This window comes from Podarcis erhardii (genome assembly GCF_964252035.2).
Source record: "Podarcis erhardii genome assembly, chromosome: 9".
Lineage (NCBI taxonomy): Eukaryota > Metazoa > Chordata > Lepidosauria > Squamata > Lacertidae > Podarcis > Podarcis erhardii.
In genome coordinates, this window is record NC_138512.1 from 18725632 (window position 1) to 18744232 (window position 18601).

The following is an 18601-nucleotide window of genomic DNA, read 5'->3' on the forward strand; positions in this document are numbered from 1 at the left end:
TTTTTCATAAACTTGCTTTGCAAAATATGTATAAGTTGTGTTAGTAGTTCAACCTGAGAAGGGGGGGGGGGAACGTAATTGGTCTGTATCTTCTCTGTGTGCAGCTGACCATCATTATCCTCCCTTGAAATGCTTGTTTGGCAAACATGTTCTTTATCTTCCAAAGGAATTTGATGTTTGTTAAAGAGAGACTCCTCCACCATTAATAACTTGCATACAGGAGCCAAGAAAATGGCAAGATCTTGCCTCTGGATAGCAAAATATCACTTTCATGTTTCCATTGCTCTGTGTCACTGTTGGGACTCTCTTAATTCCCATAGTAACTGCTGAAGAGCCGTCTCAAGAACAGCTTCTTCTCCAGAGCAATCTCGGCCCTGAATGGGAAACCTAGACTTTGAAAGTCATCTAATCTTCCTTGCTGTATTATACTGTATTGTTTTAATTAGTGTTTTTATAGTTGTTCTGATTTTGAGTGGAGTGCCCTACCTGGGTGGATGGAGCAGCCAAGTAATTTCGTTGTCCCCAAGAGGGGGCAATGACAATAAAGATGATATTATTATTATTATTATTATTATTATTATTATTATTATCATCATAGAGAAAAGAAATGTATAACAATCTCCATAGTATTTGCAGGATCTGAATATAGTAAAGTATCATGGAAGAGCAAAAGATCCCTAGGCAGTGACTGTTTATGGAGCCAAACTGACCTTTGAGAGACACTGGATAAACAGTGCTTTAATTATCATTTTACAGCACTAATGTGAGAGTTACTGAGCCATTTCCTGTGTAACCTGCAGCATGAAAGCTCAGAGACTATGACCTCAGTCATAGGGAGGAGAGAATAGATACTTCATCTTGCTCCTCTTCACTCCTAGCAGCCACAGCCTGCGGGATCCTTCTCTTTTCCTTAGCCAGCTTTTCATACTGTCACTGGTATCATGGCTGCCCTATATTGAACCTTTGTCAATGCAGTAGTGGACCAGGGGCCCTGCTCTGTCCTGGATTTTAGGCAAGTCAGTCAAAAAGTTGCTTTGGGGTTTTCAACAACACCAACGCTCAACAACTTTTGGGGTGTCATTGTCTTTACTTTTTGAAATATGGCAACCCCATCTAAACAGATTTTGACTAATCTGTTTTACATATGAATAAACCTACAGGGAAAACTGTGGCCTTTGAGGAACTGTTAAGACTACAACTTCCATTATCTCTGACCATTGGAGTCCAACATTGCTGTCTGGGATTGATGGGAGTTGGAGTCCAACACCATCTGAATGGAAAAAGGTTCCTCATCTTTGGTTTATCTTATTTATATCAACACTGGTTTTTGAATTTGTAAAGACTTGCTAGTGCTTGACCAGTTATAAAAACACAATGGTCTGTGCAGCTGATTCTGGCTCAAGATCAGCTTGCTCATTTGGGAATCAATATCGACGCAACAGTAGCTCCTTTGAGGAATTCACTCTTACTTCGTTTAAATGATTTAAACGAGACATTGAAAATAGGAACATGAATTATTGAAATGGTCACTCGTAAAAGCTCCCTAATTAGAATTTTAAAGGAAAGGAGCAATCAGGATGATAAAAGAGGGGTTGTAGGAAAGAGCCATAGCATCAGGTCACCCTCAAACACAATAATTTAAAATTTAACAAATGACTACTCAGTCTCAATCCTATGCACGTTTTGGATTGGATAAGTCTCAGTGAACTCAGTGGTGTTTGCCTCTTAATCGTCATGTATATGACTGCAGCCAGAAGGCTTTTAGCATTTGTTTTGCTCAAATTAGTCCATTTCCATTTTAATGTAACCTGAGCTAGGCCCAGCTATTGTGGATACTCCTCTAAACCCTCTGCAGACCAAGGGGATTTTTTGGGTAGAAAGAAGAACATATCAAAATCTGTGCTGGATGTCATAATCTGAATCCTGTACACATCAACTGCCAGAGGCTGATATGGATGGAGTTAAAATAGGATGGCTTTATCTTTTGGCTGCCCCAGGTTAAAATGGGCACCCAGAAACTCTTATTTTCAAATGCCCTATGATAAGCACCATGTGCCTTTTACATTTAAGAAGCCGCTTATATACTGCTGGCTACTAGTCATTCAGTCAGGGAGATGTAGCACCCAATATAGAACCACACTACATCTGCAATAGCATCTTCATTTCTGCCATGTTCCAACTATCAGCTTGGAAACTACATTTACTGGATTGTTATTTGTACAATATAGTAGTTCAGGCTGCTAGACTTCCTGCTGTTAGAGAAAGATGGTGATCTGTACATTTCCAAAACATGACTGTAGCCTATGTAAAACAGTACAAGCTTCCTGTGTGTGAGGTCAAGTGTTTAATCTTGGCATCTGCACTTAGTTTTGAATTTTAAGGGATTTTAGAAACCTCTGCCTGACATCTTAAAGTGTTGTTACTAGTCAAAGCCAATAGGCAATACAGGCCTGACTCACGACAAGATGTATACTTAGCTATGGCTTAACAATGAAAGAGGGACACTTTTATTTTCTTTCATTATTATTATTATTATTATTAATTGAATTTATATACCACCCTATACCCGGAGGTCTCGGGGTGGTTCTTTTTCTAGTGAGAGAAGCCAACTTCATTGATTCCTTGTGAAACCATTCTTTAAAAGGACACCTGCTGTCATATCTTTAGAATGGGGCAGGTGCATCCTCTCCAGCACTAAGGCTGTTTCCTGTTCTAATTATAGGACTAGAAACCAGGGATTTTTTTCCCCAGCCAGAACTCCCCGGAATTCTGTTTCGGCCCCTCTCAGGTGGGTGCCATTGCCATTGCAAGAGAACAAGGGAGGTGTTCATGGTGAGTTCCACCACCTCATTTTCTAGAAAAACAACACTGCTAGAAACTATAGAAAAAGTAGCATGGTAAGGCTTGCAGGATATATTTTTTTAAAAGGTTCTAGTAAATAGCAAAGGAAGGCTACAGTGTATCCCTGTTTCACTTAAAGAGCTTTAATGCTTCTTCTTACTTGACTAATCCAAACATACTACAAACTGGTAGCTGGTACCATCGGTTGATTGAGCAACAGAGAGTCTTAAGGCCTATGAAGAATACTTGTCTCAGTTCCGAGAATGATTTGGGTTAGTGTTGAGTTAGAACTGCACCAGTTCCCCCAATCTTTAACCATCCTACTTCCTCAAATGACGATAAACCCTAAAGGACTCCAGCGTCACACTGATTTCCTAACTTTACTTTGCCATTTACCAAAAGCAACTTTGCTATTTAATAGGAACATAAAAAACAGCCTTATACCGAATCAGGCTGCAGGCTTATCTAGCTCGCCGTCAGCAGATCTTCAGGTGGGCTCTTTCCAGTCCAAAATTCCAGAGAACGAACCCAAGGCCTTCTACATGTAAATTATGTCTACCACTAAACAATGGCTCTTTCGCAAAGGAAAGGTTCAGTGTGCATTTGCATGTAGCTTCCCCAATAGTTGTGCAGTTAGAGAATGCGCATGCCCTATTCCAAATGCATACATCCCTTTCTTAGTGGCTTCACCAAAATGACATAGGCTTATCTCACCCCACATAATGCTTAACAATCTCCCAGACCATAACACCTTTTTGCATACCATAACCAAGAGGTTTGTCCTTCATTATACACAGATAATATAGCATAGCTCTGACATAGCAGGCAGTTGTAGATTACGGGTTAAAGGTGATCCACAGCGACATTCAATAGTTCCTGAGTTAGAAATGAAAGCCCCCTCTATTCTTACAAGAAAAGTTAACTGAAAAATTAGCCCCAGGGTAGAAGTAGGAAGGTAAGGTAATAGGTCAAGGGAGACTCAGATCATTCCCATTGCAGTATAGAACAGAAGGCAGGGCAGGTTCCTGCTTGTCCTGTCCAGAGAATGCACATCCTGTATCTGGAACTGACAATATCCAGCAGCTAGTGTACTGCTGGATCTGGGACTTTGAACAGTGAGCAACCTGGTCTTCTAGAAATTGAAACAACTCTCACTAAAGTAGGCACAGATCTAAAAGTATTATATTTGATGCATGACAACTTAATGCAGTATATTCCTAATGCACTCCTAAATGCACACTGAATATTAAATGGTTGATTCCTGAAAATGGAAAATAAGGTTAGAAACCTAATGTCTTAGCTGTTGCTGATAATATGTTTTTGAGAGCTAGTGAAAAGGAAAAGAGGTAGCAGAAAATTTGTGTACAAATACTAGGAGATGCTTGAAAGAGTTTTCTTGAAAAATCATTTTTCCCCTCTTTCAGTAATGAACTGCATAATAAAATGCTTGCCCACAATCAGTGCTGTTTGTCCAGTACTGTGTTAATGTAAAGGATCTTGATATTAGGTATACCCATCATTCTGTACTTAATCCATTCTTGGCACAGGTTCTACCAATACCAGATCTGAAGCTCGTCTGGTTCAGTGCCCTCCTATAGTTATCAGCCAATTCCTATCCTGAATGGATTGTTTAAAATGTTGCTTCTCAAAGCAGTGTGAAGAACTAATCAGTATTTGACTCGGAAGGTGGCCTCTTTTGTGGTAAAAGCTTCCAATCTCAGGAAAAGATATCTGTAATTCATTTCAGATTATGCTTCCAACTCTACAATTCTATGATTTTGTGGTAGAGTTTCTGATTTTTTTGAGAGACGAGCATTCTGACACATGTCTCACCCATTTTTACATTTTTAGTTTTGTTTAGCAAAGATCTAATAAAAAGTTTCTCATCTCGCTGTACAAACATATACGCTCTCTCTGTATAATACACACACACACACACTTTTATGTAGAGTTTTCAGCATATTTTATTTTGTTCTCTTTTGATGTGGCCTACAGACTAACTTAATACATTATATTCTATTTAAAGAAATACTTCTGCTTCCATAATATAGCCTTCCTCCTGACATTGAAGGGCAGGATCCTTTTCTTAACACTGCAAACAAACTCTGGATTTTCCCTCACCTTCCCTCAGGTTGCATAAATTTTTCCTTGTGCTATATTAACTGAAGAAAATGCAAACATCAGCAGCCCACCCACAGTGGGTTTTCTGTTGCTTCTGCTTTGTTTTTTGAAACTCAATATAAAGCCCTGTGTGGGCAAGCCCAAAGTTTCCTATGTGTGGGAGCTGCACAGTGATGTTGTTTTAACATTGAAGGAGCCCCAAACATTAATTTTGTGTTTACCTGGCTTTCTAAGGATATGTTAGTGCAGTTGCAGGTCAGACAAACGAGGAAGATGAAGGTGCAGCCAGTATTGAACAGAATCAAATATTACTTTACCCATTCTAGCCTCTAAGTGTAGGGTTTGATTGCTGTGTAACATCCCACAGGTTATGGCTAGAATCCTGACAGAATATCAGTGCCTTGATCAGATAGTTCTTTGTATCAAACTTGGATGCATATCTCCTAATACAATGTTCATAGAGTACCATTGGACTGCCAGATAGTAAGCAGTAGGGAATAGAGCCAAGGCTGTTGCTGGAGCGTACTACTGTCTTTGTGCCTAGAAGACAGAAAGAGGCTTGGATTTCTAACTCAGGAGCTATTGCTTGCCACTGTGGGTCACCTTTAGCCTGTAATCTACAACTGCCTGCCTATAAATTGCCTGCTTGTTACCTACAGCAAGTAATTTTGTTAGAGCTATGGTATATTTTCTGTGTATAACAAAGGACAAACCTCTTGGTTATGTAAAAAGGTGCTATGGTTTAGGGAACTAGATAAGCCTGTAGTTTGATTCACTATAAGGCAGCTTTTGATGTTGAAATCATTATTTACAGTCCTAAATTAGTGATTGTGGGTCCTAACTATAACATGTATGAAATGGGAAGTTGTGTATTTAGAATTACCTGAACCCACAGTTATTTGCAAAAGAAAGTTTATAAAAATAGCAGTAGTATTTCATCTCCTAATTTTTATTGGATGACGACAGGGTCTTTCTCAAAGGAAAAAAGCATTATAACATAAAACATGAGCATTCTAACTTCGCATATTGGTCGCAGGCAAAATATTAAAACTCAGTAGTACTCAGAAGTTTTTCCTGGACCAAATAAATGCTAGGTACTTACAGCATTGTACTGCTAATACTAAATATGGGTAAAGTCCTCATTCATAGCAGCCTTAGAACAATGACATTTTTTCAGTGCCTTTATTATTTAAATAGAGCCATCAAAATTGCATGTCATTTTACAAAGTGCAAGAGGGCAAGTTCTGCTCTTACTAAACTGCTTTTTTAAACAACTACTTAATATTAGTTCAGAGTGCAACCAAACTGTATGTTGACTGAGTCATGCACCATGCTCAGAGAATGAAGTAATTCTTCCTGTCTCATTTTCAGACCATTCTTGTTTCCTTATTGTAATCCTGACTAATGCTATCGAAATATGTCTGTTATCTATAAAAAGACCTTCTGAAGTCTTTGTCAAATCCAGAGGCAAATATTTTCTATTACAGTTAAGGATGAAATTTGCACCTGCATTAAAAAACGCACACACAAATGAATGCACGTACAAAGGGAAAAGAGTTTTCCAGAAGGGATTTTGTTTGATGCTTTCTGGGACATTATTTATCTAGTTATGTAGAGAGATGGTTCTAAGAGCAGAAGTCTTACTTTTTTACTCCTGCACTGCTTGTTTCACCATTCACTCTGAGCAGCTACATCTCTGTTCTGAAAAGCTGCCTTCTATGGAAAGGAGGGTATAATCTGAAAAAAGTATGTATTTTACAGGCTAATACCATCAAGCTTTGAATCAAGAAAAATATTTTTAAAGCCAGAAAATTTGGTGTGATTTCAGTGTTACATTTGTGGTTTGGGAGCTACTTCCACATGCTTGGTTCCTTGCCATGCCAGTAACTTGTTAGTACCAGAATTGGGGGGGGGGTAATTGACAAAGTTGCTTCCCATACTGCTATCACCCCTTCTTAGGGTACAGCAGCCTGGTGTGGGCAGTAATATCTGGCCATCTCATATGGTCCTGTTTGTGAACAGCAGTCCTACTAGACCAGGCATAGGCAATCTGTGGCCCTCCAGATGTTTTGGACTACAATTTCCATCATCCCTGACAACTGGTCCTGTTAGCTAAGGATCATGAGAGTAGTAGGGCCAAAGATTGCCTATGCCTGTGCTAGAGTCATGCATTTGGCTTCATGTTTGAAATTTGCATTTTGCTGAGCTATATTTACTTTTCCCTAAAGTTTATGACTGCCTGAAACTCCTTTCATACCAGAACATACCCATGCACACACATACTCTGGTCCTAATCCAAATACATTTTCTCTTGTTCAGGAACAGGAGGGCATTAGGTATGCACAAAGGTTTGCTGATTTCCCCTTATGACAGCAGGCCCTGAACATCACATTAAGTAGTTCTCAAGAGTACACACAGCTACCATTGTTCAAAAAAACCTGAAAACAATGGATTTTAAAAAGAGAGCACAAACAGCTTTGGGATTAGAGTACATAAAAAGCTCCCATGTACATGAGAATACTGTGCATAGCACTTTGGATCTTAGCCTCTGTGTTCCACGACAAGTTCACATACAAGCGTGTATGTCACTTGATTTCCCTTCACTCATTGTTGATAACTGGCAGCTTAATGTAAAATCAGATTTCATTGAAAATCTTTGTGATATGATAATCCTCTCTGCTGGGTTAGATCTGTGATGGCAAACTACACATATATTGGTTTTCCTTTCATGTTGGGGTGGCCAAATAATGAAGATGCCTCTAGCTTCCAAAGTTAATTTGTACAGTGGTTATTCTGATTCACACATCACTTTCTGTCACTTTTAAACCCCCACGTTCTTCCTCTTATTTGAGTGGCTCTGATATTGTCATTTTCTTCCAGGTGCCTGAGATCATAAGCACTATCAGACAAGCAGGAAAAATTGCACGGCAGGAAGAGTTTCAGAACAACCTCTCAGATGTGGAAGATCCTTTTAGCAAAAAATTTGAAGTGCTATTCTGTGGCCGAGTGACAGTAGCGCACAAAAATGCACCTCCAGCCCTCATAGATGAATGTATTGAAAAATTTAATGATGTTAGTTATACCAAAAACTTGGATTCTGGTCCATTCACTCAACCACATGAAACTGTCAACCATTCTGGAGGCTTTTCCATAAGTGATAAATTCCGATCCGTCTTCCAACCCTTAGTTAATGAAGAGCAGGAGAAAAGGCCGATGCGGAAATCCTACTCTCAGCCCGGACTGCGTTCTTGTGCTTTCAAGAGAGAGTCACAAGCAGGTTGCCTGAAGACAAGTAACAGCTTTGTCAGATCCTTTGATGAAGATGCTGTTTCTCTGAACTTAAAAAGTCGATTTATTCACGGGCAAAACGTTCAGCCAACGGATATTGCTGGGAACCGGATAATGCTGTTCACGGTAAAACAGAGTTGTTGTGTTTAATTAATTAATTGCACTTCTTTCCCACCTTTCCCTCCAAGGAGCTCAAGGTGGCATACATGGTTCTCCTCTTCATTTAAGCCCCACAACAACCCTGTGAGGTAGGTTAGGCTAAGAGGCAGTGACTGACCCAAGGTTACCCATGGCAGAGTGGAGATTTGAACCATGATTTCTCAAGTCATGGTCCAACACTCAGTAACCACCACATTGCATTGATTCTCTGATACCATCTCTGAACACTGGATAACATGGTTACAGAAATAGATATCCAGAGCTTTTGTGCATTGCTGCTAGCTGATTTGAAGTTAATTGAGTTCAGGTGTGTGTGTGTGTGTGTGTGTGTGTGTGTGTGTTTATACAGAGAACGATGGAGTGCTTTCTGTTTACTGTAGCATAAATCTGCATCACTTGTCCTCAAAGCCAAACTCAACCCTACAGGATCACAGCTAAAATTTATTTTCTGTGCTGTGGCTCTTGATCTTGTAGCTCCATCAAATGCACCCATTTAGCACCACTCCTTCCCATATGTGACATTTTCCTTCTTCTTTTTTTAAGGAAATAGATATGAAGTAATAAAGGGAAGTACTTCAGTTCTTGCACTTCCTCACCACTGAGCAACTGCACTGTGTCCTCACATAGTTAGAATTAAGAACCTGTGCAAATTGCGGGTCTCCCATTTAGTCCCGGGCCTCTATCAATGTAGAAAGTAAGCATAGTTCACTCCCCCCCCCCCAAAAACCCCACCACATCTTAAAGCTTACAGACTATCACAGTAGTCCTGTAAAATCTCAAGCCTTAAGCTGGCATTCTGTACCTGATCACACCCTGTAATATTCCATACTGTATCTACCACATACAAACTATGGCATGTGGAGCAGCTTCAACATAACTGCATTTTAAGTAGCCCTTGTTTTGTGTGTGTGTAGGCCATGTGTAAGATGGAAGCCTAAATGTATGTAATACTTTTAAAGACCTTCCAATTAAAATTGGGCAGAACAGAAGAAGACTGGCTAGGCTTCCCCTACGAAGCTCTGCTTTAACAGACTATGAGGTAATGTCTAAGGCTTAAAACAGCCTTCTTCAAGCAACTTCCCTCCACAGTAATGTGGCTTGGTTTGGGATATCCTGGAGTAAATTATGCTACAACAATACCTGAAAACTTTAATGCTCTGGAGACAATATGACTGCACGATGCAAGTGCTCGCAAACAAGAACCTGTCATTCATACATCAATTTTTTTAGGTAAACCTTTGAAACAACCTGAAAGGTATAATGTTTGAAGAAGCCCTCTGTCATTTACCTTCCAGTAACACTAGATAGGGACGCGGGTGGCGCTGTAGGTTAAACCACAGAGCCTAGGACTTGCCGATCAGAAGGTCGGCGGTTCGAATCCCCGTGATGGAGTGAGCTCCTGTTGCTCGGTCCCAGCTCCTGCGTACTTTGGATCTTTAGGGAGAGGGAACATAGCTCATTGGTAGAGCACATGATATCTCCAGTTAGAACCATGAGGTAGCAGGTAATGTACCTGGCAAATAACAGTGTAAACAGTATGATGCTAGATGAGCAAATAGTCTCATTGGGTATAAGGGAGCTCCTTTTGTGCCATGTGCAGGGTTGGGCTAAATTCCTAAACAAGTGTGGTGGTGGTTGTTGCCCACCTTTCACCCGAAGGTTCCAGGACGAGTTACAGCAATCTAAAATACAATATGAAAGTCCTAGTTTGCATTGTGGCTGATTTGTCATGCAAAATTCAGCATACCCACTACAGTCTCAAAATCATATTTTTGTCTACAAATTATTTTGAAGGGTGCAACTGACTAATATTTTGTTTATTTTTTTCAGATTGGCCAGTCTGAAGTTTACATCATCAGTCCGGATACCAAAAAAGTAGTTATTGAGAAAAGCTTTAAGGAAATTTCATTTTGCTCTCAGGTACCAAACTTTTGATTCCTTCTTGGTTCTTAAAAACTTGGGTGTTGTTTTCCACAACAGGGCAGTGGTTTTCTCCCACTAAATTCCATTGCACCATTTAACAAGCCAGGATCTTTGCCCTAAAACCAGTGTATGACTCAAAGAAGGGAGGAGACATGCAGAGGAATATGTGGCAATGGTTTATAAAGTTTTGGGTGATCATTTAGGTGCAGGAAATAAACTGCTAGGGAAGAAAATAAACTAAAATTTGAGTGAGCAGAAAGTAACAGTTTTTGACATTTAACTTGTAAAAGCTGCTCCCTTTAAAATCTGATTTCTTATGGAAGGACAGAGTCATTTTCTTATCACTTAAGAAATGTGTGTCAGGGTAGATTTTTAAAGCCATTGTAGTGGTGACCTTTGCAGTCAGTATGTGGTGGGAACACTGTATGTAATATTAGTATTTCTGTCTCATTTGCAATGAACTTCTTCAGCAATTTTTTTTCCAGCAACTAGGGGCATAGCTGTCAACATTTTCCTTTTTATTCCGAATAGGATTCCTCGCAAGAAAAGGGAAAAGTTGACAGCTATTATTAGGGATCCCCTTCCCAGTTTGTCCAAACCATGAAGGCATCAAAGCTCACTGAGTGTGACATTCCTTCGAATAACCAAGGACTGTGTTAACCCCAGTACATTTGAAAAAGATTGCCTGCAGTGGATCCTGAAGTAAATTAACACAAATCCCAGAAATTTACTTTCTAAAGGAAGTTTGTCAGACAGTAAAGGAACTTTTGTCAGAGAGAGAGAGAGAGAGAGAGAGAGAGAGAGAGAGAGAGAGCGAGAGCTGTGAGTCAGCACTTAGCAGGTTGCCCTCAAGGTCAAAATTTAGCTTTCTCAGACCAACAGGAAATAAATTCCAAATTTAATGACCCAACTCCCTCTCCCAGTCCTTTGGATTGCTTAACTAGTGGCCCAACCAATGGGAAAAACTGTACACATGCTCCTGTTTGCTGTCTCTAGAGAAAGGAGGGCATATGCTACAACTGTACATCCTCCCTTGGATGCCAGCCACAGACTGTTTCCATGGTAACTGTTGGCAGTGATGCTTTAAGGCTTGAAGATGGGAAAATCATTCAGTTTTGCTTCTGTTCTTATGAAACAAGATTCTATAACTTGAGATGCACAACCTTAATGGATAGTAAAATGTAAAAATCAGAGAAGTCTGGGTTTATGAAAGCATTTACCCAATTCCTCATGGATGTCATTCATTCCTCAACAATTATGCTGTATGTTTTAATGTTCCAAGGTCACATGGGAACAATATCTGCCTATAGGCACCAAACTGTACCTATAAAAACTAACATTTTGGGAGCTGTATTTACTGCCATACTGTTTTGCAGTGTTACTGGCCTTGAATTACATTGAATCTTAGAACTATGGGTATTCTATGCTACATAAGCATTGTCTCCTGCATTTTATTGTTGCCTAACTCATTCATCTTTTGCTCACACCGATTACTTCTTGTTATGTGTGCCAAGTCAGAGAGTCTTCATTCCTTAATCATGTTATGTTTTGTTGGGCTCCTGGGCATCTTAGACTTAAAGCTTTAAAGCTCCCATAATGCAACACAACCTGCAATTAGAGACATGCAGTTTTCTCATTTATTGATTTTACCCCATCTTCAAATCTAAACTGGGGCTTTTTGTCAACTGCATCCCTTAAGAACTCCAGGGGGCTGGAAGCATCTTAGCTCAGCTAAGAATTGGTCATGGGATTCACATGCACCAGCACTTACTGAAGAAGGGAGCTCCACCAGAGTGTCTTCTCAGTTGAGCAAGTGATGCTTGAGGGTTGGTTGGTTTTTTTAAAAGTTCTCCAAATATTTTGTCAACTCCGCCACGTGATCAGCAACATGTGGGCCTAACTTTGTTTGTTGGTGAAGAAATTAGTTTATGTGCTTTTAAAAGCAATTGGCTGGCTATTCTCCTTTTAATATCTTGGGAACTTGACTGCTGACAGAAGGAAGGGGTTGTGGTTTTTTTCCACGAACAAAATGGAAACTTGAAGGCCGCTCTTTGAAATGTCATCCAGTACATGGCTCTCTGGGCTTAATGCCACTCCACCACTCAACCTACTGATTACTTTTATGTCAAGCTCTGGGCACTGAGATCCATACCAAGCAATGGTATTGATATTCTGCTTCTCTTCTCTCCCTCTCTCCTTTTAAGAAACATGTTAATCTCTTCATTAGAAATTAGAAATGGATTGGATTGGATCCAGACTACATTAGCTTCACTTAAATTCCATTAAAACCAGTGGACTTAAGTCAGGACTTCCGTCCCATTGGTCTCAGTACAAATCAAATGCAACTAAGGAACAGTGTACCTCGGGTTAAGAACTTAATTTGTTCCAGAGCTCTGTTCTTAACCTGAAGCACCACTTTAGCTAATGGGGCCTCCCGCTGCTGCCGCGCCACCGCTGCGTGATTTCTGTTCTCATCCTGAGGTAAATTTCTTAACCCGAGGTACTGTTTCTGGGTTATAGGAGTCTGTAACCTGAAGCATCCGTAACCTGAAGCGTCTGTAACCCGAGGTACCACTGTAATCCAAACACAAGATTCACTGGGCTGAGGCAGTTTAGATTTGCCAATCTTGGACTTTCATTGTATAATATGTGTGTGTGTGTGTATTTTTTATTTCCCAATGGATTACTTTTATTTTCTTGCAGTTAATATTTATTTTGCACGCCTTTCACAAAAGTTTGTATGTCAAGATGCTGCTTAGCGGACTAATTACAAATCTTTAGCTAGCCTTTATGAATCTTTGATATCATTGTTTCTATTGTAGGGAATTAGACATGTCGATCACTTTGGATTTATCTGCAGAGAGCCTTCGGAAAATGGAGGCTTCCATTTCGTTTGTTACGTGTTTCAATGTACAGATGAAGCTCTGGTAAGAACCTTTAGAAAACAAAAACAAAGAGGTGCTGGACATAGAATATCTTCTATATAAGGTTCTTACTTACTCTGAAGCTTGATATTTGTCACTATTGGGCTAATATAGAACAGCAGTTAATACATTGTTCATTAGCCTTCTTAAATACCAGGTCTTCACCCCTAGTTTTCTTTGCGCCAGGTTGATGAGATCATGATGACTTTGAAACAGGCTTTTACAGTAGCTGCTATACAACAAACTGCCAAAGCACAAGTCCAACTCTGTGAAGGATGTCCCATGCAGTGCCTGCATAAACTCTGTGAAAGAATAGAAGGTAGGAATTATGCAGCATGGTACATGTTTGCTTTTTAAAAAAATAGGCGTATGGATTATTGCTAAGTAAACAATCAAGCATGAAGTGCTTTGCCAAACTTATGTGTATTTAAAAACAACTTTGCTACTTGAGCAGTACTCGAGAAGTCTGGAGAAAAGTCCTTGTCTGGCAAGGACCGCTCCCCACTTAAAACGAGGGGCGCCCTTTGCGTGGACGCATGCAGCCCCTAGATCTGAAGCGGCTCCAACAGCATAGGCTTGGCTTTGCCTCCCTCAGGTGGGATACCTAGAGGTCTCCGCCTACCTCAGTCAATTGTCCAATCCCACCTGGGGGAAGTGTTGCCAAGGAGACCAGGCCAGGTAGGGGAGGGATTACCTGCCCACACAATAGAGGGAGGATCTTACCTGGGAATCCTCACTTGGCTCCAGTAATATTTGCATGTTACAAGGTCCAAAATACTAAAAAGATATTTTTCAACACTTTCATGTGCTGGATAGAAAAACTGGGGGGCAAAATAGGCCAAGAGGGTGTTGTTGAGGTTGGGTTGTTTTTTTTTTTTTGCCAGCCCAAGAAAGGGTCTTTGTTTTTTTATAAAGTATTAGGTATGCAGTCATACCTTGGTTTTCAAACAGCTTAGTTCTTGAACGTTTTGGCTCCCGAATGCCGCAAACCCAAAAGTGAGTGTTCTAGTTTGCGAACTGTTTTTGGAAGCCGTACATCCGACAGGGCTTCCACAGCTTCTGATTGGTTGCAGGAGCTTCCTGCAGCCAATCAGAAACTGTACTTTGGTTTCCAAACATTTTGGAAGTCGAACAGACTTCTGGAGCGGATTCCGTTCGACTTCCAAGGTACAACTGTACCTGGGATTCTTTTAAACTTCAGAAGGGATTGTCCCTCATATCTTAAAGGACTGGTTGAAAGATGGTTTTGGCTGTAGCTAAACCAGTGCAGTTTGCTTAGCATCAAACAAAATGTCTCCACTTGGTTCTCTTCCTCCAAGTTTCAGCAGGCACAAAGGGTTTGTACAGGTGGCATCCATAACCAAGCCCCCGGTGATTGGCTACTATCTGGGTCTTCTTCCTATTCTGAGCTTATTCTTTTCCCTTGCTTGTGAAAGCATAGATTGTGGTCACAGTCACTTCAGGTTTTGGGGGTTTATTTGCTTCTCTGCTTTTCACCTTAGTGTGGTGAGTGTAGTCCCTGTCTGGAAAGCTTATTTTAGATGGACATGACTTTGTGAATATTGCCTGACTAGGTATTGTTGTTGGGTTGTATCCAACTAAGTGATAATACTCAGAATAAGGTACCCTGCCCGTACGGGCCAGTTGTGTCCGACTCTGGGGTTGTGCGCCCATCTCAAGAGGCCGGGGGCCAGCGCTGTCCGGAGACACTTCCGGGTCATGTGGCCAGCGTGACAAAGCTGCTCTGGCGAGCCAGCACCAACGCAGCACACGGAAACGCCATTTACCTTCCCGCTATAAAGCGGTACCTATTTATCTACTTGCACTTAAGGGTGCTTTCGAACTGCTAGGTGGGCAGGAAATACTCAGAATATAACAAGTGAAATCAGTAGATGTGACGGACTTAAAACTATTGATTTCAGTGGGTCTACTCTGAATTGACTGTAGTCAGACACAACCCGTCTAAAATCATTTTGTTTGCCCTATATTTGTTTGCCTGTTGCTTGTTAGGTTTACATCCTTCTAAAACTAAACTAGAAATCCAAAAGCATCTAACAACGCTGAACAACCAGGAGCAGGCCTCAGTCTTTGAAGAAGTTCAGGTAACCGTCTTGCCTGTTTCTTGTGGAGGGGGTAGGGTGGAACAGAAAATATGTCCTTTAAAGTACTCAGATATTTATTATGGTGGATCAAAAGAAACAACAACAGACCCTTGGCTCACAAGTGAAAAATACTGGAAATTATTTTTAAAATGCTGAAAATTGTAAGAGAGAGAGAGAGAGAGAGAGAGAGAGAGAGAGAGAGAGAGAGAGAGAGATTTCTTATGGAGACAATTAGATTAGTATTGGGAGCTGGGATTGCTGCTTCCGGCATTCTTTGGCAATTAATGACAGAAGCAACTGATCACAGTAACTGACTTCACACACTTCTGTGGTCCTCATATCTGCTCTTGTCCAAAGAAGTGTGAAACCATGTAGAAGCCCAACAGGGCTTGCTTTTCTCAAAACAGTAGGGTCACCCCCACTTCCATGTTACATGGCAAGCTGTCCTCTCTTGTTGTAGTCATATCTTGAAATCTCAGTTTAGCAGTTATATAAATTAAAAGGCTGTAAGTAAATTTCTAAAATAATTATTCTTCTACCTAGAAATCTTCTATCTAAATCTGTCAATGGGGCAATTTATTTATTTTTGCCTTATCCCGCTTGTATCTTCACTGTGAATCGCCTATTTACTTATTTACGAGGCAGTGTAATCCGTTTTTCTCAGCTTGGGTTTTGTTTTTGGAGTTTGTTTTTTTGCTAGCTAAATTTGTTTAGTTTGTGATGCTGTTGCCATCTACTGGTATTTTAGGGTACAAGCAGAAATTTAACCATACAATGTCCTGCCAAAAATTAAGTAATAGGGCAAAATCTGGATGGCTAATATAGATGTTCCCTTTTTCCTATTGCAGAAAATAAGGCCAAGAAATGAACAGAAGGAGAATGAGTTAATAATCTCTGTCCTGAGAGTTATGTATGAGGAAAAGCAAAAGGATCATATCCACCTTAGTGAAGCCAAGCAGGTAGGCAATTGTAAACCCCCCCCCCTTTATTGCTGGAAAATATCTATTGGTGCATAAAATGAAAATGCCTTTTCTATAAAGGTCTGCACATGAGACCTGATCTGTATTTTCTGAAAACATATGGCACAGCCCTCCTGGGAGGATCACATATTTAAATGGTGTCCTGTATAACTCACATGTATTTTGTTGTGTGAATTATTTGATGTGTTTTTTAGAACTTATTGTGTATGTCAACTGCTTTGAGATGTGTGTGTGTGTGTGTGTGTGTGTGTATCTCAAATTGGTGTATAAATGGATCATGAATTAAAAATGAAATTTAATAAATTTAAATCCTTGTACTTAGATAACTACCATGTGCAGGCTAACTCAACCAGCAAGAAGTTGACCAGTAAAGTGTCTATTTTGACATTGCTCTGAGTGGTGAATAGGTGCCATTGCAAAGGAGGAGAGAAAGCAACATTAGTTTAAGCAGAATGCTCTCCTGTGGCAGTAGCTGTGCACTGAATTGAACAGTAGACTACTGTTAAGTTGTGGGTGAACATATCAGACCACACAGCGATTCTTCAAACAGCTCTTGTTTATTCAGAGGCCAGAACAGAACTGAACTGAAGGGTTCAGTCAGCCTGCTTATATAGAGCTCCAGTATAACGTAACTGTAACAATTTTCTAAAACGATCCAATCACTGAACATCACTTTTGATCCCTTATTTGCATAACTATCTACAGTATCCCCCTGCTGGCCCAGGGTGAGAACTTCAGTACATAACAACTACAACATAAGTGCAAGCCCACTTGAACCTTTGCCGTTATTTTATTCAAGCATCTATTCATATTTGACCCTGAGTACTTTCTCTGGTAACCATCTTCTCCAGTAATTGGATACAGTCTTTACATTTCTTTGGAAATACTACTTTCTTTCCCCATGAAGGATGCCTCAACCACCTGGCTCTCAGTTCTGACTGCCCAGAAACTTATACACAAGAAATAAATGCAATCCAAATTGCTATGTCTAGGACATATTTTGGGGTGGGGGTGGGAGATGATTTGAACAGAGGGGAAAGCATTCCTTTCCTTGTGTAAGGGGAAAAATCTGATCTGTGTAACAAATATTTAGCCTTTTAGAACTTTTTTGTTCCAAGTTAGTTCTAAGTTCAGAACGGGCGTCATACAAATTGTGTGACACTTCTAGAAAACATGGAAGGGTGTCTTCTATGGAAACTTGTTCTATTTGTCCCTATTTTTTCTTTTTAAACAAATGTTTGTTATTTTAACTTTCTAGACGTCACAGTCATCAGTAGAGGCCATGGGAAATGAGATGCCAAGCAGCACGCCCCGGTTCAGACTGGATATGTTGAAGAGCAAGGCTAAAAGGTCACTGACGGAGTCATTAGACAGTATTTTATCTCGGGTAAGATTCTTTAATTTTTTTATCTTATGTCTGATGGCATTGTATATGTTAACTGAAAGAATTTTTTAACATAGTGCAGATATCCAGGAATTTGATTGGTGATTTCTTAAAATAGAAAGGAAGGAAAACATTGATGACTACGCAAAAGGTTCACTTATTAAATTAGTACTTGGCGGTCATGCTTTTGCTAGTTTCCAAGTTGCTTGCAAATATCAGTGTGAGTGACCTTTTGGAAGGAGGCTGTTGTTTCTTATGCAGAGCAAGGCTATTCTTAGTCCACTCAGGAAATTAAATTTAATAATGATCTCAGCACAGTGAGAACTTTGGGGGGGTTATTGCAAGGAATCGTATGAATTTTCAGATTTCTTTATATATGTGTGCCTATATAATATGAGGATTTTCTTGGTAGGGGAATAAAGCCAAAAGTCAACTGGAAAGTTCTGGAAGTATTGATTTGGACAGCTCCTTATCTAGCACACAAAGCACAACAAGTAAAGTAAGTGAATGTCAAAACATAAAAAGTAACAATATATATTTACAATCTTTAATATTATTTACTAAAAGGCAGATGGCCCGTTGGGGGTACACAGTTATATTATTAAACAGTGTTGAATTTTATTTTGAAAAGAATGAACAATTATATTTGTTATCTGTTTGTTTGCACTGCTGCCGCTTTGCCGTGCGTGTGGGGAGGGCTTCCCCCTGCTAGCCCATTCTCCATCTTGGGCTTGGGGACGGGCCCCAGACTCCACCTCAGCACAAAAGACTCCAAGTAGGCCCGGGACACTGCTGCTGCCGCTTTGCCGGTGAGTCTTGGGGAGGACCGCTCCCCCTGCAAGCCCATTCTCCACCTTGGGCCTGGGGGCGGGCCCCAGA

General features: G+C 40.3%; 1 protein-coding gene across 4 annotated transcripts in view; it reads left to right on the forward strand.

Moving 5' to 3' along the window:
• Positions 1–18601, forward strand: part of TBC1D1 (TBC1 domain family member 1) — an 82177-nt gene that overhangs the window by 22792 nt on the left and 40784 nt on the right. For all 4 annotated transcript variants that reach the window (XM_081875642.1, XM_081875643.1, XM_081875644.1 and 1 more), the window contains exons 2-9: positions 7843–8376; positions 10240–10329; positions 13155–13259; positions 13443–13575; positions 15267–15358; positions 16207–16317; positions 17597–17725; positions 18135–18221. In XM_081875642.1, coding sequence (XP_081731768.1) covers positions 7843–8376; positions 10240–10329; positions 13155–13259; positions 13443–13575; positions 15267–15358; positions 16207–16317; positions 17597–17725; positions 18135–18221 — 1281 coding nt within the window. The remainder of the gene's footprint in view (positions 1–7842; positions 8377–10239; positions 10330–13154; positions 13260–13442; positions 13576–15266; positions 15359–16206; positions 16318–17596; positions 17726–18134; positions 18222–18601) is intronic.